Source organism: Myodes glareolus, chromosome 7, assembly GCF_982192425.1.
Source record: "Myodes glareolus chromosome 7, mMyoGla1.1, whole genome shotgun sequence".
Taxonomy (NCBI): Eukaryota; Metazoa; Chordata; class Mammalia; order Rodentia; family Cricetidae; genus Myodes; species Myodes glareolus.
Genome location: NC_142032.1, coordinates 45,335,164 through 45,359,859, shown reverse-complemented (window position 1 = coordinate 45,359,859; position 24,696 = coordinate 45,335,164). Strand labels below are relative to the sequence as shown.

At 35.1% G+C, this 24,696-nt stretch overlaps 1 protein-coding gene across 7 annotated transcripts in view; it reads right to left on the bottom strand.

The window, feature by feature from the left end:
- Vps13a (vacuolar protein sorting 13 homolog A) overlaps positions 1-24,696 on the bottom strand; it is a 207,091-nt gene that overhangs the window by 161,292 nt on the left and 21,103 nt on the right. For all 7 annotated transcript variants that reach the window (XM_087908056.1, XM_087908058.1, XM_087908057.1 and 4 more), the window contains exons 2-10: positions 19,889-19,932; positions 15,041-15,083; positions 11,626-11,721; positions 11,284-11,385; positions 4,626-4,735; positions 2,770-2,829; positions 813-872; positions 514-594; positions 146-203 (exon numbers count right to left, since the gene is read on the bottom strand). In XM_087908056.1, coding sequence (XP_087764182.1) covers positions 146-203; positions 514-594; positions 813-872; positions 2,770-2,829; positions 4,626-4,735; positions 11,284-11,385; positions 11,626-11,721; positions 15,041-15,083; positions 19,889-19,932 — 654 coding nt within the window. The remainder of the gene's footprint in view (positions 1-145; positions 204-513; positions 595-812; positions 873-2,769; positions 2,830-4,625; positions 4,736-11,283; positions 11,386-11,625; positions 11,722-15,040; positions 15,084-19,888; positions 19,933-24,696) is intronic.

Sequence of the window (24,696 nt, the reverse complement as noted above, 5' to 3'; positions counted from 1 at the left end):
TTTTGATATTTACATATATATATATATACACACACACATAACTAGGAGAAAATTTAACATAAAATAATCCAGTATATCAATAATGCTAACATAAAAGTTTATGCTAATTTTTCCAATTATATTTTTATTTTATCTAATAACTTACCAAAGTCATAACCATCTGGAACAATATTTCCATTGACAATACCATTTTTCAAGGCTACCTATTAAAAGATAAATTGTTTTTATTTATATTTATGCAAACATATCTTCATCCTACAAATGTATATTATCTACAAGAATATTTAAGAGCAATTACAAATAAATAATTCATACTCCACAAGGATAAAATTTTAAAATGGCTAAGTAATCCACCATTAACTGTTATGAAAGAATGTTCCAGTTAATTCTGTTTCTAAAAATCCTGCTGGATTTTGTTTAGAAGCAATACTGACTCTAAGGATGGATGATTGACTGGGAGTTAAACAATATACAAAATATGGTAAATAAATATACATACAAATATTTACTTACCAATGATTCATCATAATCATTCAGATAATACATCTGAGACTTCACATTCCAGTAAGCAAAGAGATTATCTAATCGGATTAGCTGAAAATAAATCAAGTTTATTAATGTCTATTAATTTTTTAAAGAATTTTTAATGTTAACTATGCTCAGAAGTCTCAAGTAATTGAGTCTTACTCTAAATAAGGCAAACAGATATAATCCACATAAATTTTTGCACACGTAAACAAAAATCATCAACATCATCATTTGTCTTTCCAAAATTCTTTTTCACCAAATCCATGGGTTAGAATTTCTTTTACCTTACGAACTAGTTTTTCAGTTTCATCATGTAAACATGGAATCCAATTTTGATCAGTTGTCTGAAGAGGAAAAAAATATAAATAAGTAAAAAGAATTACCATTATATATATAACAAGCAAGTCATTATACTTTCTCATAAAAATACCTTTGAAAACATATCATTTAGTAAAAAATACTATTATCAAACCACTAACCCTAATGCTTTGTTTTCAAGGAACTTCTTTGGTCAAAAACAAGCAGAAATAAGCAATTTCCAATAGGTAATTTTTAGAGATCTAATAAACAGCAGATAGAACATGGCAAAAAAAAATTAAATGCAGAGGTGTGCCAGATAAAACAACTAACCTAAAATCACATGCTTGTTGAAAGGACTCCAGAAAAAATAGTCTTATGATCACGATAGTTCATATGCCATGAATAAAAACTACTCATCGTAAGATTATAATTCTAGACGGGAATATATAGTTTGGTTCGTTCACTTATTTGTTTGGTTTTTTTTTGTTGTTGTTGTTGTTGTTGCTTTTGGTTTTTTACAAAGGCCGAAGATATGGCCAGAGGATAAAACACAGGAAGAAAAGGGGAAAACCAAATACATTACTTAGGATCCAATTTCAAAGGTTTTATAGACAATATAAAGACAAGATCACAGATTTTAAGCGAACGGTAATCAAAGTCCCTGAGGACAAGGCCAGTATATAATAAGAACTCTTATCAAGGAACACTGCAGGAGGTCCCAGGTTCAAATCAAAACACTTCAAAATTTTAAAAATAAAAAATGGGAAATACAGTAAGCAAATCTTTATTTGCATATTTCTGTTCAAACCGGGTCTGGATATGCAGCCCAGATGGACTTGGCCTCATGATACTACCTCGGCATTCAGATGCTGGGATAACAGCTCTGTGTCCCCACTCCTCACCAGATCATGATTTTGGAAAGATGGCTCACACTGCTGTGTGAAGAACTGACGGCAAGTGTGGCTCCCAAACTTCAGCACAAATTATGATCACCAAGAATGACTTTGAAAGCATAGATTACACACTGGAGATGTGGTTCAGTGGCAGATTGCTTACCTAACACACCAAAACCCAGCACTGCAAAACCTTATAATAATAAATATGGAAAAACACATATCAGGATGCCAACCCAAGAGTTTGTAACTCTTGGAATCTGGTATGGCAGACAAGTTTCCAGGAAGCTCTAAAGGTACTAATTAAACCTACTGTTTGTGGGGTTTCAGAGGTATATAAAAACAAGTATGGCACTTGCAGAGGGCCAGGTCTCGCTTTCCGGCACTCACACGGTGATTCACAATCACCTGTCACTCCAGTACCAGGGGATCCAGTACTCCCTTCTGACTTCTGTGGGCTGCTGTCATGTGCGTATGGTGCACACAAATACACTCGGGTACACACAAATACGCATAAAATACTGTAAATAAATAAAACCACTGCTACTGTGGCAATGATTTTCACATTACCAAATATAAATAGTACTTCTCTACATTTTTGGGATGCCAGGAGCACTGACAACAAACATCATCCACTTTTACTGAGTAATCTCTGACTTCTCTCACTCCCTCCCACTTCCTTTTCTTTTTCACTTGCAGACCATGTTTTAAATAGAAACTATACACAAAAATCAAATGGAAGATGTAATGCTGAACTGGAGTTAAGTTGAACTGTACTATATGTAGCTACAAAGATAAAAGTGAAAGCCAATGTAAAATGAAGAGTAATTTACAGAAGAACTATATAAAATATCTGAATCAACTTAAAAAACCAAATTTATGATATGTGCCCTTACTTATTCAATTCCAATCCAGTCTGAGAACTTCCTAGACCACTTCTACATAGGCAACCAAACACATACCTGGTACGGTTCTGATGCTGACATAATCATAATCCTGACTATACTACACTATTTAAAAAGTTACATTTCCTTTTTGAACAAAGTACCTGCATGCTGAGATTTTGAAGGGAAATACCAAATGAGAGTGGTTTGTCTTGATTTGTGATCTAAAGAAAAACAAAGTAAATTACTTAATGGCTTAATCAGCTGAATAAAATTCACTTCATAGAAAAAGTCAGTATCAAATATTCAAAAACATTCTTTTCAGAATAATTCTTGTTATATTTTTTCTAAAAACAAATTGCTAAATATTAATGTGTTAGTATTGTATAAATTACTATATTTGTTGAAATGTTTTTAAATTTATAAAAACATTAAAAATTGATACAGTAATCTGTTTAAAATGGGAGTGAGCTGAGTTGTGTGTCACTGAGTAAAGAAGTCAGGTGACAAAGGCAATGTGCAGCCCTGCTTTGTTTCAGTCTGAAACTCTGGATAATCCTTTACTCCAGGGAGACATCTGACTCAGTCTCAGCACCAGATTACAGACAAGCATATCCAGCAGTTCACCACCATCACCCGCACTAGCACAGTCCAGAAGGCCCCGCCTCTGCCTGAGATGGACAGAACTTAACTGAGATAGCCAAAACATTCAGCACCAACTTTTGCCAGTAAGAAAAGATATTCTATTTTTACATAAACTCTCCATCAGCGTGTTTAAAAATAACCTCTATGCACATTAGAATAAAAAAAACAAAAAATACTTTAGGCTCAAAGACCTACCTACTTTGAGCATGTTTTAATAGACTTGGTCTTCCCATGTACATACTATGCTTGTTTTGTTCCAATTTCAGACTCTTCTGTCACCTTTTAAGCAGCATCTCGAAGCTCTATCACATCCACAGATGTTTAGTGCCTCTCAAAGGTCTTGTATTATGGGTATAGTTTTATTTTAAATGGGAAAAGGGATGAGTACACTCAAAGATTTATATATATTGTTACTGTAAAAATTCAACTTCTTATTACGGTTTAATTGCTGAAAAGTATGTCTGAAGCTAAGGAGGCTATTTAGAGGAGCTGTTTCTTACCCAAGAGCCAAGAGCAAGCCAGGTTAATGACATAATCCTCTATGGCACATGTACTGCAGCCGTACCATTTCTACCACACAAGATTACATAGACAAACTTGTCAGACATATACTTTTAAAAAATGATACAGTAACATTTAAAGCAAAAGGGGTGGTTATCTATAATTGTGCACTTGACACAATCTAGAATCACCTGAGTAGAGGTCTCAATGAGGACCTATCAAGATCAGGCTGATTTATGGGTGTATCTGGGAGGACAAGGTATGTGGGGGTGGAGGGATGACAGACTTGATGATGTTAACAGATATGCAGAGGCCCAGCCCTCAGTGGGTGGCATCATTCCCTGGGTTTGGGTCCTGTGCAGTGTAAGAGTGGCAGAAGCAAGATTAGAACAGGAATGCGCATTCATTCTGTCTTTGCTTTGACTGTGAATGTAACTCTCTGCTTCATGTTTCTGTCCTGACTTTCTGCAATGCCAGACCATGACCTGGATTATAGCCAATAAACCATTTCTCCCTTAAAGATGCTTTGGTGGGGCATTTTATCACAGCAAGAGATAATCCAAAAACTAGAATAGCAACTAATTACACATTTAAAGAAACAAACTACTGAAGAGCAAAAAATAAGTTAACTCTACTTATTCCTAAACCAGTACTCTTTCCTGGAGATAAAATTAAAAAAAAAATCTGTGAAATTCATTAACTCCAAAGAAATTACCTTCATAACCCAAAGTTCTAATACTTAAGCAAAGTATAATCAAGCACTCATTAAAAATGAGTGCTGTCTGTCCTTCCATCTCCTAGTATTTACTAGGCTGGGCACTACAGAGCAAAAGTCAGTCACAGTAAAATACATACATGAGGAAAAAATACTTACATCATCTTCATAACGAACATGGATATTGGAAATTTTCACTTGAAGATTTTTTATGATTTGAGTAATTAATTTTTCTGAAAAAGAGTCCTGTTTCTCCTCCGGAGGATTTTCTAAAATTGCAAATGTTCCTTTTTAAATTGAATGAGTCACATACCCTACAAATATCCACATTTATAGTATAAACATATTAAGGTTACATATTGCCTTGATAAAGAAAATGTTTAACATTTTCAGTAAACCATTTGAGATCTCCAAAATCTCTCATACGGAAAGGTTTTCAAAAGCAACTAAATGCACAATGTTTAAAAGCTAGTTTCCTATCTTATAAGACTAGAGACAACTAAGGTAAGTTCATTGGTATTAAATTTTATAACCTGATTATAAGGGTCAGAGGACAAGGACATCTGTCATGAGACAGTGTCTTATTATTATTATTGGGTTTTATTTATTTATTTATTTATTTATTTTGGTTTTTCAAGACAGGGTTTCTTTGTAGCTTTAGAGCCTGTCCTGGAACTAGCTCTTGTAGACCAGGCTGGCCTCAAACTCTCAGAGATCCGCCGCCGTCTCTGCCTTCCGAGTGCTGGGATTAAAGGCATGCACCACCATGGCCTGGCTTGAGACAGTGTCTTCTAAAAAGGTCAAACAAAATACTGCAGTCATAAAATCCTAACAGTATGGTTGCCTAAACAAAATCTGCATAACGACACCACCAGTTGACATGTGTCAACAAATGCACAGTGGAAAACTAAGAAGGCCCTACCCCCCCCCCCCCCCCCCCCCCCCCCCCCCGGTGAAGACTTACAGACAACCAATGATTGGTAAGAAAGGGAGACTCAGTATTTTTCAGGGACAAGCCTCATGAAAGGTTATCTGTTGTGGGAGTTCAACCCATGTAGTCAATGACATGTGGGGTTGGTAGCCATATGGGCGTGGTTCTCTCTGAAAATGTGAGCAGATAAAATTGAGGAGGGCGTCACATGCATGTACATTCTCTCTCACTTGGGTGGTCAGAGCCAGAACTAGCCTTGCAGTTGGTCCTCATCACCCTTGGGATGAATGAAGGGACAGCAGCAGGTGGATCAGTGGTGGCGACTATTTTGTTCTATCTATATTCATGAGTTTATTTTTTTCATTGCACCCCTTAATAAATTGTTAAATAGACTTTTGTGAGTTTTCACTTCACCCAGGACCCAATGTCGGGCATGAACCCATGACCCTGAGATTAAGAGTCTCATGTTCTACCGACTGAACGAGTCAAGCACTCAAAGATTGATTTTGGACTACAATTTCAAGGTGACTAGCCGACGTAGCTCACCTTCTTACACCACTCTAGCCGGAACTTCAGTTAAGCCTTACCCATTACTCTGAGACTAGCTACAAATGTTACAGCTCGTCTTCATGAGACTAAACCATTGTTGTAGCTTTTTAACAGGATCCCATAGAGATACTGTCCTCCCCCAGACAGCTGAAAGTAATTCTAAGAAAACCACACCCCATCTCCCAACAGTTGGGATGGATGGTTTTTGGTTTTCTCAAGGTTATGGATAATTGTCATCTATAATGGCTGATTATATATTATTATATGGTTATGGACGTAGCAATAAAAATTAGACCCAAAATTTTATTGTCATAGAAAAAAGTGGATAGAATAGGATAAGACAATAAGGGAAACTATTGTATTTACTTATAAAATAAATTAACTATTAATTTTAGATAATTTGCATTGGTATGGATTCTTGCATATTGATACAAATGTAAAATTATTTTTCTATTTATGTTCAAAATAATTTGCATATTGACAAAAATTCAAATTTTTGTCATATTGAATATATGTTTCTACTTCTGTTTAAAATATTTTTATATATTGATACAAATGTAAAATTATTTTTGTCAAATTATATGTATGTTTCTACTTCCACTTAGGATATTTTGTCTACTAATGTAAATTAAGAATATTTTTGTCATATATTGCATTATACATTTCTACCTCTGATTAAGATATTTTTTATATTGTCACAATTTTGAGGTCATTGTCCCTATACTGTACATCTGTTTACAGACTGTTTATTTTTATAATATAAAACTTTAGTCTTTAAGCTATGTATGTTATTAAGAATAACAGGATAATAGTCACCCATATTTGTCATACTTTTAGTTATGTTAGTTGGGTTTTCTAGATGCACAAAGATGTAGTCCACATAGACAGGCAATCTTCAAAAACTTAAAAGACCTACAGAATATAGCATTTAAATGTTTGAATAACTAGACTGTTGTAAGTTCTCACTTCAGTTATCCAAACTCAAGAGGTTAGTTCTGAACACATGTACATCAGGGTAACTTTAGATTTAGCAGGTTAAAGTTATGTGTGTGTGTGAATACACACAATTAATGATAGTAATAATAATGATAATGAGGCCAGGTGGTGGCAGGTGCTTTTAATCCCAACACTCAAGAGGCAGAGTCAAGTGGATCTCTGAGTTCAAGGCCAGCCTGGTCTACAGAGTGAGTTCCAGGACAGTCAGGACAGTTACATAGAAAAATCCTGTCTCAAAACCAAAAAATAAGAAGTGCTCATAAATTTGAGAATTAGTAGAAGAAATATTAGAAACGCTGAAAGAGGGTATGGGAGGTACAGAAATGATGTTTAATGTCTTTGTTTTATAGACTTATTTATCTAAAATTTTGTGTGTAAACTGTATATTATTTCCACCCATTCCATCAAAGCTTAAAAACACTCCCACAGCTCTCTATTTCTGGCAGACCTTGCCTTTAAATTTGGAAGTAAAGCTATAGAAAGATAACTCCTCTGCCATCATCACTTGATTCCAACTACTTTTAGAATAACCAATGACCCAGCTGTCAAAAATAAAATCATAATCCTCATCGTAACTGATACTCCATCAGGGTATATTATTTGCTTCTTAATATAGGCATATAGTCTCTTTCCCATAAAACCATAAACTTCAATTTTCATCCTATTATCTGCCATTCCTTTTTAAATAGTCTTTTGTGTGTCTTCTTCCTCTATTCAATCACTAGATAACAGGTTTCCATAAAACTCAACCCCAGAATTCTTTCTCTTCTCATTCTATATTGTTGCTGCAGAGAATGTCATTCATATCCTAAAATATTTAACTGCTTACTCTAATGTTGGGAACTTTCAAAACAATAGAAGAAGTAAAATGCAGAGTGGGGAGATTCTGACACATTTAGTAAACAACCAAGTAGCCAATATGGCTAGGAGAAAGAATACAATAGGATTCAAAGCTAATTATGAAGGATGGGAAGTAGACAGCACTCCAATACAAGATTTCAATCTATCTTGTTGAAGTTCTTAAACTTCATCCTGGTAATAAGGTGTCATCAGTGAATTTCATACATTCATTGAACATTTGTATTTCAGACCTAAGTAAACTAAGTGCTCATTAAACATAGTTTATTTTGCATGCATTTCCCCTTTTCAGTAAGACCTCATTACAGCAAAAATAAAAGACATAAAAAAGGAAAAAAATGAAACAAACAAACAAATAATAACAACAAAAAAAAACCAGGTAAATTCCCAAGGCCAGAAGAAGGTAAAAGACTTGGGGAAAGGCAACAAAAAGCAGATGGCTTCAGCCAAGCTGAAGAAGAAACTTAAATCCTAAACAACCTAGGATGTTGTTGTCATTGAATCATAAGATAAGAGTTTAAAAGCAGGATTCTGAAAGATTCAGGGACCTGAAATCACACAGAACAGAAACAGTAATCAAGGAGCATACTTAATGAAAGAGGAGGATGTTACAAGAGCTGGTTAAGATCACTGTGCTTTTTCATAAGCTCCAGGTTCAATGCCCAAACCTACATGATAGCTCACAACTATCAGTAACTGCAGGTGCAGAGGATCCAATGCCCTCTTCTGACATAAGCAGACACCACGCAAGCAAATGGTGCACAGACATACCTGTAGACAAAATACCCCTACACATAAATGTAGCTCAGATAATAAAAACCCAGAGACAGTTATTAGGAGTCAAGCAGAAAGATCAGAGAAGCAAAGCAACCAACCACTAGAGAGCTCTTACCTCTACAAAAGCTTCAGACTGAAGAATGAGTTCCTATCTCAACTCGCCTTATATTCCTTTCTAGTGGTGATATTAAAGGTGTGCATCATCACTGCCTGGCCTCTATGGCTAACTGGTGTGGCTGCTGGGATTAAAGGTGTGTGCCACCACTGCCTGCCCTATATGGCTTTACAGTGGCTAGCTTTACACTCTGATCTTCAGGCAAACTTTATTTGTTAGATCCCGAACAAAATATCACCACATTTCCCCTTTTTTGTCTAATTAAAAAAAAAAAGGTTATAACTAATATAAGAAAAAGTGTGTAAGGTTGAGAGATATCAAAAGATAGTTTGGGATGGTAATGATAGAAAATATATTAGATACTTACGAAGATAGTATAGGATAATGGAGTATTTTCTCTGGATTTGTCAAATGCAAATGAACTAGACATTGTTAATATACTTATTGCCTATATATATTGAATATAGTTATTGTACTTATTATATATAGTTTTTCTTATATTAGTTGTAATTTTTTTTATTTTAAACAAGAAGGGGGAAATATAGTGATGTTTTATTTGTGTATTAATAAACACAAATAAGCTTGAACCCTAGTATCTGTCTCTGGGTTTTTATTTCTTGAGCTACACATAAAATTTGAATTGGTTTAAAATCTGTACAACAAGCAGTCATATGTGTAGGACTCCACCCTTTTCCAGCCCAATGACTAAGAAACTATCTTTTGTTGTTCAGCCTACTAAACATGTAAGAGTTTATCACAGATAAAACAGACCTAACAGGCTCCAAAATCTGATAACAGTATATGGAGAACAGGATGAGCCTACACAAAAACAGAGATAAGTAAAAGGCTTCATAATAAAGTCACATCTGTATTCACTCACTAAGTAAATAATAAGTTACAGCTTTTAAAAATTTATTTGCCAGGAAAGATAGCACATACCTTTAATCCTAGCACTCAAGAGGCAAATCAGGCAAATCTATATGAGTTACAGACTAGCCAAAGATATATAGTGAGTTCCTGTCTGTCTCTGTGTCTGTCTGTCTGTCTCTCTCTCTCTCTCTCTCTCTCTCACACACACACACACACTTACACACTATACTATGTGGGTGAATATATATTTTTTTATTAGAGTTGAATATCTGATTCAGTAGTAAACATTCATATCATGTGGTCAACTGTCAAAGGCCAAAACCAAAATATGAACATCTTATTCAGCAATATGGTATTTCTCTAGGGACTACATAAAGGAATTAGTACAAACTTTGTTTTTATAAAGTACAAGTCCTATACTACTATTTTACTTTTAAATCTATGTATACATACTATCTTATTTAAAAATAATTTTTAAAGGAAATGGCCTGGCAGACTTAGGAAAGGGAAGATTTAAAAAAGGGATAAACAACTACATTGACTATGAAGGCAATGTGTCAAAGAAAGTAGAATTAATTACATGTGATATTCCCACAGATTGTGTTAAGTTTCTAATGTTTGCCACAAGGCAAAACATATATTAATAGTTTATTTTTCATTTTAAACAAAAAAACAAAAGCTCAAAGTCAGATAGGAAGGCAGACACATACAGTCTCAGCACTAAGGAGGCAAAGGCAAGAAGACCATGAATTCAAGGCCAACCTGGGCTACAAAGTACATTCTAGGCCAGATTGGGCCACACAGCAAGATTTTTTTCTCACTAAAAAGTAAAAAAAAAAAAAAAAAAAAAAAACCTAGTCTTTTCTCTCTCTCTCACACACACACACATATATGTATATATATATAAATCAGTGTATGGTAGGAATACTAGTCATCATTCATAAAATTTTAAGATATTTAGCTATTCAATGAAGAACAAAGTGGAATAAAAAACAGATGAATAAGAGAAAACTTTAAAGAACTGGCTATCATATACTTACAAGCTAAAAGGAAAGACCTACATAGAGAAGAAGTGAGAATAAAGATACAGAGAGTCCCTAGTAAGAGTCACAAGAGGACATCTGCAAAGGAACTAGGTTTCTGTGGGATAACTCTTCTATTGACGATCAAGTACCTAAATAATGATCAATGTGACCTACGTTGAACTGAGAACAAAAGTGGGGTGCAGATTAAAAAAAATATTGAAACATTAAAGGATTGGTATTTAAGAGTAAATAATATAAGGGGAATACAAAGGCAAAGGCTAGAAAGGTAAGAAGATGTACTTGATAAATTCGCTAATATTAAAAACTGACTTTACCTCACAAGAAACTACTATTTGCCTTAAATTTCTGCCACGTAAAATTTCTACACACATAACAAAACATACAAACCATGTAACTTTCCAGGTAATATAACTGTTTCCTGCTTGTAACATAATCTCAGAGCCAGGCAGTAGTGGCGCATGCCTTTAATCTCAGCACTCATGAAGCAGAGGCAGGAAGATCTCTGTTAGTTCCAGGGCAGCCAGAGCTGCTACACAGAGAAACCCTGTCTTAAAAAATCACCCCCCCCAAAAAAAAAAAAACACCAAAAACCCATAATCTCAGTACATCCATTGGAAATCAATATTCCATTACAATATTTCTACCCTTTATTACCACTGTTTACTGATAGTTTACCTTGATCAACTACTTTCTGCTTTGCTTCTTCTATTCTTTTTAGTTCCTGCTGCTTTGCTTCCATGAGTTGCTTTTCTTCTTTGATAGGATCATATTTTATTCCTGCAGAAAACGTAAAAAAAATTTTAGTTACCATAAATTTAAATATACTCATACCAAAAATTATCCTTGAAAATAATCAATAATTCAAACAAAATTTACCAAGACTTAAAAAAAAAGCAATTCAATCTGAACCTATAAATCCCAAATTAAAATCCTAAATTATCTTCAACAAAAGTATATGGAATAAAAATAAATATATATAAATTTTTCTATTTAAAATATAAATTTTAAATGACTTACTAGAAGAAGGCACTATGAGTAAATAGATTTCTTCCAAAACAGCTTCAACTGGTTGAGTATAAAGCTTTTTCCATGGAATTTTAAGTGTAAGACTACCTATATTAAAATAATAAGGAAAAGAATATTGTTCATTAAACATATGTCTACCAATGTACTTTCTATAAAGCTTTAGAGGAAATCTTTGAAGATCAGTAAAACAAGCGACCTGTGTCAGGTAACCACACATTTCTAGAAAATCAACTACACTTCTATATAACTCATTTTGGGTACTTTTTCATTCAGCAAATACATTAAGAAATATACTAAGTGGTAAAAACACAATAAAATAACCTTGCAAATATAGTATTAAAGAACGACAAGAACTATGTGAAAAGTACACAAATAACATCTCAGCTGATTCTGTTTGTCTAGTGAACTTTCCATATTGAAAATTAACTTATTGCCACTTTTAAAAAAAGAAAAACAAGGTAAACTTTAAAGAAAATAGGTCTATCTATTCTTATTATGTATGTACAAATATAAGATACTTGTTTTTATACGATAGTGCTGGGATCAAAATTGTGATGTGTTACATTGCCAATGTAACAGAATTGAGAACCACTATGAAACAAGCTGCTAGGAGTGCCCATGGGGACATTTCTTGAGGTTTAACAGAAGATGTAAGACTTATTTGAAAGGTGAGCAATACAATCCCACAATGAATGAGGAAAGAGAGCTAGCACCAGCATTCCTCTCTCCTTCCTGACTAAACAAAATGTAGCAAACCATCTCATTTTTCTGGGGCCGTCCCTTCCCAATCACGATGAACTGCACCCTCAACCAAACCAAATAAACCCTTCTGATCCTTCGGGGTTCCTGTTTCATAAAAGAGTCTGCCAAATATTCTGCAGGACTAGAAGAAAGTGACTGATAAACTGTCAATATAGGTGGAACTGTCTTTGAAATTTCCTGCTTCATGGAAAAGTCTGCCAGATACTATGGGCCTGTAGGCTGAAGATGGATGCCCCAATGGTACAGGAGAACTTTGGGTGACTGTCCAGGTAACGAGATGTCTCTGTCAATTCTAGACTTTTGGAAGTTGCTCAAACTGCACTTCCTGTTTATTTAGGTAATATCGTATCCTTCTGGTGTCTTTGATGGAGTTGAAGAATAGATATAGTTTTACCTAGTTATGATAAAGATAGATATAAATATGGTAACTGTAATTCTTACTTGATACTTGTTTTGTTATATGTAATTTTACTATGTTAAACTTAAAACCTTCCTTCTATTTAAACAAGAAGAGGAAATGGTAAGGGAAGTCCTTCTATATTTTGCTTTTATTGGTTAATGAATAAAGCTGTTTCGGCCAGTGGCTTAGCAGAAAACGACAAGGCAGGAGTTGCAAGCAGATAGAAGAGGAAAGAGCAGGCAGAGTCAGTGAGAAAGCGAGAAGCCATGTAGCCACCATAGGAGAAAGACACGAGTTGCCAGCTGGAAATTGCCAGTAGGCCATAAGCCCCATGGTAAAATATAAATTAATAGTGGTGCAGAAAAATTATCTACATTCTGTCAATTATGTTTTAAATAAACACTGATTGGCTAGTAGCCAGGCAGGAAGTATAGGCGGGACAATCAGACAGGAAGTAGAGGCTGGTCAATGAGAACAGGAGAATTCTGGGAAGGAGGAAGCCCATTCCTCTGCAGTCCTGTCCATCCACCGAAAAAGATGAGACTTCCTCGCGGAAAAATGTACTGAACCATGTGGCTAACACAGATAAGAATAATGGGCTAATATAAGTTATAAGAGTTAATAAGAAGCCTGAGCTAATGGACAAATTAGTTTATAATTAATGTAGACCTCTGTGTGATTTCTTTGGAACTTAACAACTGTGAGAACTGGGCAGGACAGAAACCTCAGACAACATAATAGAAATTTGTTAACTTAAGATGTCAGAGCTTGCTAGAAATACGCTTAAGCTATTAGCCAAACAGTATTGCAAATAATATAGTTTCTGTGTGTTTATTGAGGAACCAGGCAGGATGGAAACCTTCGCCTACACTTTTCCACTTTCGCTTCCTTCCTTCCTTCCTTCTTCCTTCCCTCCCTCCCTCCTCCCTTCCTTGTTGCCTGTATCAGGCACTTTTGTCATAGCAATGACAAAAGAAACTACTGAGACTCTCAACCCTCTTGGTATATTTTTATATTTTTCTTGAATTGAGGTTATATCAACAAACACTGAAATTCAACCATAATCTGTGTAAAACTTAAGTGATTTATGGCCAATGTCTAAAAGCAACATGCAAGAAATGTATTGTAAGGTTCTTTTACAATATAATAATAGGATTATTCCATCCAACTTTGTATTCCTCTGATTGTGTTATAATAAAGAAGTAAAAGATGTCAAATCAACTTAGATTATAAAAAAATCTCACACCATGGTTACAAGTCTTTAAAAAATTACCAATCCAAATAATGAGAAACATGTAATAATTAAGATGTCAGAAGGAAAATACCCGGTGATATTTTCCCCTTCTTACTTATGCTAAACTGTCTTGAGAAGGACAAGACAAAATTTATATTCTAAAAATGTCAAATAAAAATTTCCTGTGGCATATGGCCTAATAAAAACTCTAAGAACAATATACAAAATTGTGAAGACCATCATCACAATATTTTTATATAAGCTCTCAGATATTTTCACAGCTTCAGTAACACAAAATAAATCCTATTATAGGAAGAGATAGACAGACAAATAGAAAGGAAGAAATAATTCAATTTAAGACACTATGATCTCAACCTTTATGACATTTAAATTAATGCACAACAGCATGAACTAAGAATTCTAAGAGACAATTTTATTAAACATGTTACATTCTTACATTTAGTTTGTTTCTGTTCTACCAATAAATGAACTACTTTAAGTTCATACTTTAATTTAAACTCATATTTTAATGAATTACAAACATGTATTTTAAAAAACGAACAAACAAAATGCATTTTATTTTCTAGAATAAGAAAACCTGGAACATTTTTTATAGCACAATCAAGATTCCATTTTGGACGCTAGATACAGTATACGGGCAACCCAAACCCTTTATGTCATGCATCTCATACTGACTACACGATGGCAAACATAACTAGACAGAAACAGAAACTAACACAGTTCCCACAGTTCCTTCAGGCCTGTCAGATGTTACTTTGACTCTCAACTCAACTTTAAGACCTACTAAAATGAGCAACTACTGTTCAAGTAGTACATTAACCCACAATATTTTTAAGTTACGCAATTAAATTGTACATAAACAAAAACACACAAATTTTATATTTTAAATTAATGCTCATAAACATTAGGAAGTTCACATTACAGCAATAACAGTTTAATTATGTAAGTTGCCCAACAAAGAGAACACCCCAGTAATAAATATGACTTACCTATATGACCAACCTTAACTTTGAATGGTACATCCAGTTCACTCTATAAAGTAAATTCATAAAAAAAATTAATGCATATAAAATTCAATATAATTATATTGTTCCTAAAATCATTTATAGGTATTTTAATTATTTTGCATGTTGATTATCATCAGTATTCACTTAAACTTAATGATTTAATTACAGAAAGACTCTCTTTTTAAAGTAAATAGTTAAGCATAAACCTAATACTGAACAGAAGAACTTTTATAATAATTAAGACTTTAATTCACAAAATTGGCATTTTACAAAATAATAATTTCAAATTTACAATATAATTACAAATTTACAAAAAATAATTTCAAAACTGTTTTTCTTTTCCAATAGTAAAAAGAAGAACCTGGGTCTTTGTACTATAGCATACGTAAAACACAACATGAATCAAAACTAAACAGAAAATCTAAACCTTTATAGTGTAGAGCCGGGATTCTGAACCTGTGTTGGGCTGCAACCACTTTGGGGACTGAACACCTTTCCACAGATGCCATCTAAAGTCCCTGGAAATATCACAGATTCACATTATGATTCATAAAGTTAAAGTTATGAAATAGCCACAAAAATAATTTTATGGTTGGGGGTCACAACATGAGGAGTAATGTTAAAGGGTCACAGCATCAGGGAAGTTGAGAACCACTGATTTAGAGAAAAACAGAAGAAATAACCTTCATGACAGATGTCATGGAAATGAAAACAAAAGCATGGGCAATGGAAAACTGAATCAACTGGTCTTTATCCGATTAAAAATATTTATACATCAAAGAACACTATCAACAGATAAGCCAAAAATCAAGTGGCTTACCAGTGATCAGTATACAGAATAAATAAAAATCTCAAAAATGTCAATCACACCAACAAAACCTAATTTTTATTTTTATTTATTCATTTATTTATTTATTTATTTTTGGTTTTTGGAGACACAGTTTCTCTGTAGCTTTGGAGCCTGTCCTGGAACTAGCTCTTGTAAACCAGGCTGACCTCAAACTCACAGAGATCTACCTGCCTCTGCCTCCCTAGTGTTGCAATTAAAGGAGTGTGTCACAACTGCCCGGCTAATTTTTAAAATGTAAAGATCCTCAGGCTTTTGCCTCCTGAGTGCTATGACTGAAAGCATTAGCCAGCAAGCTCAAACTTCTGTTTTGGGGGTTTTTGTTTGTTTGTTTGTTTGTTTAAGACAAGTTCACAATATAGCTCTAGCTGGACTGGAAAACTCCATGTAACCTGAACAGGCTTCAGTCCCCAGTGCTGTGATTTCAGGTGTGAACCACCCTGTTCAGTGAAAGAGAAAAACAAACAAATAGAAAATAGAATATTCCTTCACTATTAAAACAGAAAAACAAAATAATCTTTTCTCCAGTTGTTTTTTAAATAGGACTTCTGGAGTCAACTCTCCTTGCAATCAAAGTAATATCTACTGCTTGGGGCTGGAGAGATGGCTCAGAGGTTAAGAGCACTGGTTACTCTTCCAGAGGTCCCGAGTTCAATTTCCAGCAACCACATGGTGGTTCAAACCATCTATAATAGGATATGGTGTCCTCTTCTGGCAGAATACTGTATACTTAATAAAAGTAAATTAAAAATCTAAAAGAAAGTTTGTTTCTTATAGAAATGGGTGTTAGTTGAACAATTTTAGTTCTTAGCCCTCCATGAGAAATAAACAAAATTATTGCTATCACTAATAGACTGTACCTTCTCTAGATTATTAGATTTGTCACCTTTTCCCCCCTTCTACTTTGTAGCCACATAAAAATATTTGGTGCAAATCTATCTCTGCCTAGAGAGTTAAGAATATTGAGCTGCACCTGTAGTTCCTAGTAGCCTCTCTATATTGTTATTTTATCAGCTTCTCTACATGGAGGTAGTATATTTTGAGCATTGGTGAATATATTCTGCATCACAAAAAAGGGGGAACTGACCAAATAATACAGAATATTCAAATGAGACCCCACTCTTGATGATGCTGGCAAATGTCTTCAATGCCTATCTGTGCTATGATAAAATGGCTACTATTCAACTTTATAAGCACAGAGTGTTAAGAAAGAGTAAAAATTTTTATTGTACTGTAGAGCCATTTTTAAGCCTTTATGAGTTAGAATTGTGATAAGTCCTTTAGGAGAGATATTTTTCCAGAAATGATTTTATAGTAAAAACTATGGACAACCTTTGGATTGTGATGTGTGAGTGGATGATATAGTTGCATTACTAGAAAATCATAAAAAATGTTCTCTGAGGAGAAAGTAGTGTGATTCCACTAGAGAAAGAGAGATTAATGTGAATTTCTATTTGGCTCATTCTCACTCATTTAGTGATTTATTGTATAAATCCTCATAACTTTTAAGTTTGAAAGTTTATGTTGTGAAGTCATTATTAATGTGAAATCTTAGAGATGAACAAGAAAAGAAAGGTTGTGGCTTAACAGGGATGTGTTTTTAGATCAATGACAGAGGTCAGTTATGCTGGTTAGCTTTATATCAGTTTGATACACAAGCTAGAGTCACCTGAGAGACGGTGACCCAAGCAGAATAAATGCCTCCATAAGATGGGGCTATAGGCAAACCTGCAGAGCAATTTTTAAATTAGTGATTAATGTAGGAGGATCCAGGCATTGTGGTTGGGGCAATTCCTTAGTTGGTGGTCCTGAGTCCTATAAGAAAGTACGCTGGCCAGACGGTGGTGGCACACGCCTTTAGTCCCAGCACTCAGGAGGCAGAGACAGATGTATCGTGAGGCCAGCCTGGTCTACAGAGAGAGTTCCAGGAAGGCTCCAAAGCTATAGAGAAACTGACTTGAATAATAACAATAATGATGATGATGATGATGATGATGATGATAACAATAATAATAATAATAATAATAATAATAATAATAATAATAATAATAAGTAGGTGGAGCAAGCCATGGGAGCAATCCAGTAAGCAGCACTCCTCCATGGCATCTGCATCAGCTCCTGCCTCAGGTTCCTGCTCTGATTGAGTTCCTGTCCTGACCTCCTTCAATGATGAACAGAGATATGGAAGTGTAAGTCAAATAAACCCCTTGCTCCCCAAAGTTGCATTGGTATTTCAACAAAGCAATAGTAACCCTAACTAGGACACTCACAAATGTAAGGAAACAGGGAAAACACTTCACCACATAAAAGGCAAAGAGGTAATTATACTCATGATGATTTGCATATTTATTTTTAATACATGATCAATATTGAGTTCTCTGCATACAACAGAACACTCACTATTAGTACTTGAATATTTGTGAGTGTCCAAGTTACTTGTTACATGAAAGATCAATGAAGCTGAATTTTGGTGCACAGTCATTGTAAATGATTTCAGATTTAATTAGCAAAATGCATTGAAATGTCATGCTTTATTGAAATGTACTAGAATTGGAAAATAAATGTAACAAGAGCTGTCAAAATTATCTATTATACTTCACATTTCTTACTTGCTTTGAGCATAAAATTTTTTTAAAAAACCGGTTCTGAATAAGGCTAAATCAATACCGCAACTGAAAATACATTTTAAATCTTTGTCATGGATTTGCTTAAGTGTTTGCAAGTGGTATCACTGTTGGTTATACAGTATTTTATGGGTTTTTTTAAATAAATTTTATACTTTTATTTTGGAAAACAAAGGTTATCTGGCTCCTGCCTTTAATCCCAGCACATTGAATAAACATTTCACCAGAGGACATATGAATACAGTAACAACTACATGAGAAGATGTTTAATATCACTAGCTAATCAGGAAATAATAGTTATTTGAGAACTGCTAATCAAGAAAGACATTTACTACATCATAGGTGGCGGCTAATGTGTAAAACAGAGAGTAGTAATTTTTAGAAGATTTGGAAAATGTCAAAAATTAGAACTTGTTGGGAGGGATATAGAGTGATTTCACAGCTGCAGGAAAAACAAAACAAAAAACAAATTAAAAAAAAAAACTTGGCTCATTCTGAAAAAGCCTAAATGAATTAGAAAAACCAGAAAATCATTCTTAGATACATACTCAAAAACCTGAAAGCAGGTCCTTAACTAGATATGTGAACATAAGTATCTATTACAGTGCTATTTGAAAGAGCCCAAAGGTGGAAACAACCTAAGTGTGCATCAAAAGCTGAAGGGAAGAAAGACTGAATGGACAACCAAATGTGGTATATATAGAAAATATCCAGTCATGAAAAGAAACGACACCATGGTACATGCTATGACATATATGACCCAAGAAAACATTACACCAAGTGAAACAAAATAAGAGCAATGTGCAAATATGACATGGTACCATTTGGATGAAGTAAATTTATGGGGATGGAAAACAAGGTTTAGAAAATTATTTAGTGAGTACAGTGCCAGGGTACAATGAAGAAAATTCCCAAGGCCAGTGGAAAGTGAGAAAAAAAGTTATTGTCGAATGTGGCTAGAGTCTCTTAGCAATGTGAAACAGTTGTGGAAATAGATGCTGTAAGAGTTGCAAAAGACTGTGAATATAATTCATGCCATGAAATTTAACATACTAAAATGATGCTAAATAAATTAGAAGACAAGTTAAACACTACAAAATAATACCCTATAGAAATAAATAAAATATTTTACAAATATTTTATTATTTGTAATAATAAATTACAAATATTTTAAGTAAATAAAAACTACACTGGAAGTTTCTATCTTTTAAGAATTTAGATCTACTTTGCAAAGTTCATATTGTATGAAAATAACCATCAAAATTTCTCATAGGTAAAGTAATTTAAGGTGGCATGTTAAATTAGGAATTAATGTATTAATTAAATACACTAGTATAAAATTTCATAGGCAAGACCTACCAATGCATTTTCTTTAATTTCAAGGTTCTTGAGGACCACGGCTCCTTAAAAAAAGAAAAAGAAAAAAGAAAACAATATATTCAACTGTATTTCATTTCTAAGTTAAATATGCTTCATCTTAAAATGACAGAAAAATAATCGTCATAACTGAAAATAGAATTTATTTTTACTAGGCCATGTCTGGGCTAGAAGGTCTGACAGTAGAATCTCTTGCTCACCACCAGCCTAGATGAAAAACACTCGAGACTCCATGAAATTCAAGAAAAAAATGTCAGAAAGTAAAAGGAGGATGCCTGATACCCTCCTCTGTCCTGTGAGCTCATACACATACACCGAGGAACATGCACTGTACATACACAACATGTACTCAAACAAAGCTATGACATATGTATAACGTAATAGTAAAATGAAAACACAGACTTACTCCCTATCACTGTAATTAAACACAAACAGGTTAGCAAGAAGCAAACATCTATAAATCCAGGACTTTGGAAGCCAGAGGCTGAGGTACTAATACACAGCAAGAACAAGACCAGTGTGAGATACATAGTGAGACCCAGACTCAAAATAGTAACGGCTGGGATAGAGCTTAGTTCTAAAGCACTTGCTCAACATGCACAACTCCCTGGGTTCCAGCACTCTGTAACAGACATAAACTGGCAGAATGGATCTAGTCAATGGATAAACAGCATCCAATAATATGCTGTGTTAAAGTCTGTCTCTAACTCTTAAAGGCACACATTAAGCTAAAAAGCAAAAGCATAGGAAAAGAAATTCTAAGCATATAATCAAAACACAAAGACAAGTGGGAATATGATTCATTAATTCTACTTCTAGGTTTGTAACCAAGGTATCTGAAAGCAGAGATGAGAAGAAAAATAGTCACATTCACAGCAGCATTATTCCAAACGACAGAGTAACTCATTTACTCATCAACAGATGGAGGAAAAAAACCTCCCCCCTCTCTGTCTCTCTGTCTCTCTGTCTCTCTCTCACACACACACACACACAGGTACTATTCATTTTTTAAAATGATTTAAACTCATGCTACAAAATAGATAAAATGTAAGGACACATTGAAAAAAGCTAGTAAAATACAGGGCAAATACAATCACTACCAGGGTCTGAAGACAGCAGAGCATGAGTTATTACTGCTTAACAGATAGTGTTTGACTTGCTGTACAGGTAGAGAGCTTTGACTGCTCTAATACATTGTGAATTTAGTGACACTGAGGTAAACACATGCAACATAGTTAAGGACATAAATATTGAAACTAGCATGGTAGCACAAACCTTTGATCCCAGGATTTGGGAGGCAGAGTGAAGGGGATTTCTGTGTCTTCAAGCCACCCTGCCTAGCATATACAGTGTTTATACACAGTGTATCTATATATGGTAAACATATATATTGCATCTCCATAATTTTTCAAATGGGGTCAGGCTCTGAAAAAAACTGAAAACTCTCATATGAATAAAAATTAACAAGAAATGCTGCCAGTAGACTCATTTAAAGAGAGTGCTAAAAATGGATTTAAGAGGAAAGGAAAATTAAAGAAGTAATGAGGGTAAAATCCAATCTTTTATTTTCATTATTTTTAAATACGCTAATGGAAAGTTGTTTGTTCTGAACATTAACAGCAACAAAGCATTAGCTCACTCCTCAGGTGAGAATGAAAACACAACGTTTCTAGAAGGAACTGGTATTGTCTGTTACCCATGAAGCAGTGGAATGTCATTTGAATGACCTTGATTAGATTTAAGCGAATACCATAAACTCTAAGACAACTTTTAAAGTATAATTAATATGAAAGAAAAAACAAAACCTAAATGAAATGTTCAATGAAAACCAGAGAAGGCAAAAAACTTTTTTTAAAAAGAAACAGGTCCAACAAATAGAAAATAGTTAGAATATGATAACAACAAAAAGTTCAAAAAGTTTTTTCTTGCATTCAACATATAACCCTCTACAACTAAATGTATCGTTGAGTTTTCTATGCAACAGTTAGGTAGTTCTTCAGTGACCATCAAATGGGTGTCCTAGGATTCAATCCCAGGCCAACATTTTATATCTAGAGATAGAGATGATTCCATAAATTAAAGAGTCTAATCACATAAAAATGCCCATCACTTCTACACTAATAGGTCCAGGTTGTGACCTATGTGGTTTAAATAAGAATGGACCCCATAGGTTCATATATTTGAATGCTTGGTTATTAAAGAGTGGCGCTGCTGTTCCTGCTGCCTGGCGATCCAAATGTAGAACTCTCAGCTACCTTTCCAGCACCATATCTGCCTGCATGCTGTCATGGTTCCTGCCATGACAATGGACTGACTAAACCTCTGAAACTGTAAAAGCCAGCCCCAATTAATTTTTTCCTTTATAAGAGTTGCTGTGGCCATGGTGTCTCTTCATAGCAACAGAACACTGACTAAAACAGAAGTTGACACCAGGGACTAGGGTATTGTGTGATAGGCCTGACCATGCTTTTGTTTGCAGAAATATGGAACACGATGGGACTTTGAGCTAGAAAAACAACTGAACATTTTAAGTGGGACTTAATGGGCCATCCTAAGCACCACGGGCCTACAGCCTAGGGTCATCATAGTAGGAACAGGAACAACAGCAAAACTGAGAGCAATGCAGATTATGATGGCCTAGCATCTAGCAGCAGAACTTAGCAGCTTCAGCCATGTGGCTCTGGCTTTAGAGTTAAGAATGCAAGAAAAAGGTTGTAGAATCTTTCTCTATGACTAAGGAAAAATGCATGTGTCAGGTATGTCCCTGTATGGAGGCCCAGAGAGGTCACTGTGTGAAGCTGTGAAGGTGAAGTCTGCATTGTCTTGGAGACCCCAAGATGGTGGAAATGTCAGGCTCATGGGATACCTGTTGAGAAAAGCTGCTAAGAGTCAGTGAAATCAGCCCCAAAGAGAAAAGTGTGTTGCAGTCAACAAAGCTGAAAAAGAGTCGGGGATCTGAAGAGAACTTTGACATCAAACCTGGAAATGCAGAATTGAGTTTGCTCAGATGATCATAGTGCTACTACACCCTCTCTGGATATGCCATAAGTCTATCAAAATGATACGGGAAAATTGTCTGTAATCTGTCAATCATGTTTTAAATGAACGCTGATTGGCCAGGCAGGAAATATAGATGGAAAAAACAGACAAAAAACAAAAATGATACAAGGAAAACAAGAGAATTCTGGAAAGGAGGAAGTTGATTCCTCCCACTCCTGCCCAGACCACCAAAGCAACAGGATATAATCTGCTACACTGAAAAAGATACTGAGCCACATGGCTAACATAGATCAAAAAAATAGGTTAATCAAGATATGAGAACTAGCCAATAAAAAGCCTGACCAAATGGACCAATCAGCTTTAAAACTTATAGAGACCTCTATATGATTTTCTTTGGGGCTCAACAGCTGTGGGGGAACTGGGCGGGACATTAGCCCCAACAAGCAAGCCAGCCCATCATGTCCCATCAAATTCACCTCTTTTCTAATAAAGAAGCTCATCAAGTTGCCCTAAGAGTTCTTACAGTTAGAATTCCAAGACTATAATCTTTCCTAGAGACTGATGAGTGGGGGCTGAAGGTTCCAATTTTCTAACATTCTAACCACTTGGTATTTCTGGTGATTGGTCCATCCTACGACCTATCTAGTGATCCTTCCCTGTCACCTCAATAGTATAAATTCAAACTGCCAAAGGGACTCATCATGAGGAACAAAAATTAATCCTGTCATATGAAATTTCATTAATATAGGAGCTCTGCAATAGAAACCAGAGACAAACATCAAATACATATCACACACTATAGGTATAAACCCATTAATCCAACTACATCAACAGTGACTTTAGATGTAACTTGTTGGAAAGTTGAACAAGAAAAATGTCAAAATGAACAAAAAAAAATAAAAAACATGAAAGTCACTTCAATTATAAAGACACAAACAGATTAAAAGCAAAGGGTTCGTGAGAGATATACAATGACAACATATCCAGTAGCTCTACCAGTTTCAGTGGCATTACAAATGTCAAAGGGAACAGTTCTCCAAGAAGGTACAATGTTCTGCTCCAGAAAGAACATCATTTTATAAACATTACTACCACGCACCAAGGAGCAGAGTACTATAGTAACCTACAGGGTACCTCAGCTTAGAGACATGGCAACAAATCAGCAAACAACACACTGACAGCTAGGATAATGATGGCAAGGCAGCTAACGCAGCCTAGCAGGAGAAGCGTAAGGTCACCAGACCATCCCCTGGGATTTCAGCTACTATTCCCTTGTGACCCCCACCCACCTGCACAAAGTCTTGAAATAAAATCCTAGAATATGTAGAAATAAGCACAACTGAGGGTAGGAATCCACTGATGAGGCTTTCACCCATACCAAATTAGGATTTTTTAATATAATAAAGCTACTTTTGAGTCACCATGCTCCTGTAAGTAACCTCAAACTGGCTCACCAAGATAATCTAGCTTCTAGAAAAAGAAAAGAAAAAAGGAGAGGAAAGAAATAAAAGGGAAGGGGAAGGGAGGGGATGAGAGGGGAGGGAAGGGGGAAGGGAAGGAGAGAGTAGGAGATGGGAAGGGAGGGGAGGGGAGCGGAAGGGAGGGGAGGGGGGAAGAGAGGGAGGGAGACAGAGGGGAGAGAGGGAGAAAGAAAGGGGAAGGGTAGATGGAGGGAGGGAGGGAGGAAGGAAGGAAGGGAGGGAGGGGAGGCAGGTGGGAGGGCGAGCAGGCAGGAGAGAATAGAAGAAGAGAGACAGAGAGAGGGACGGAGATTCAATTTTGTAGAATCT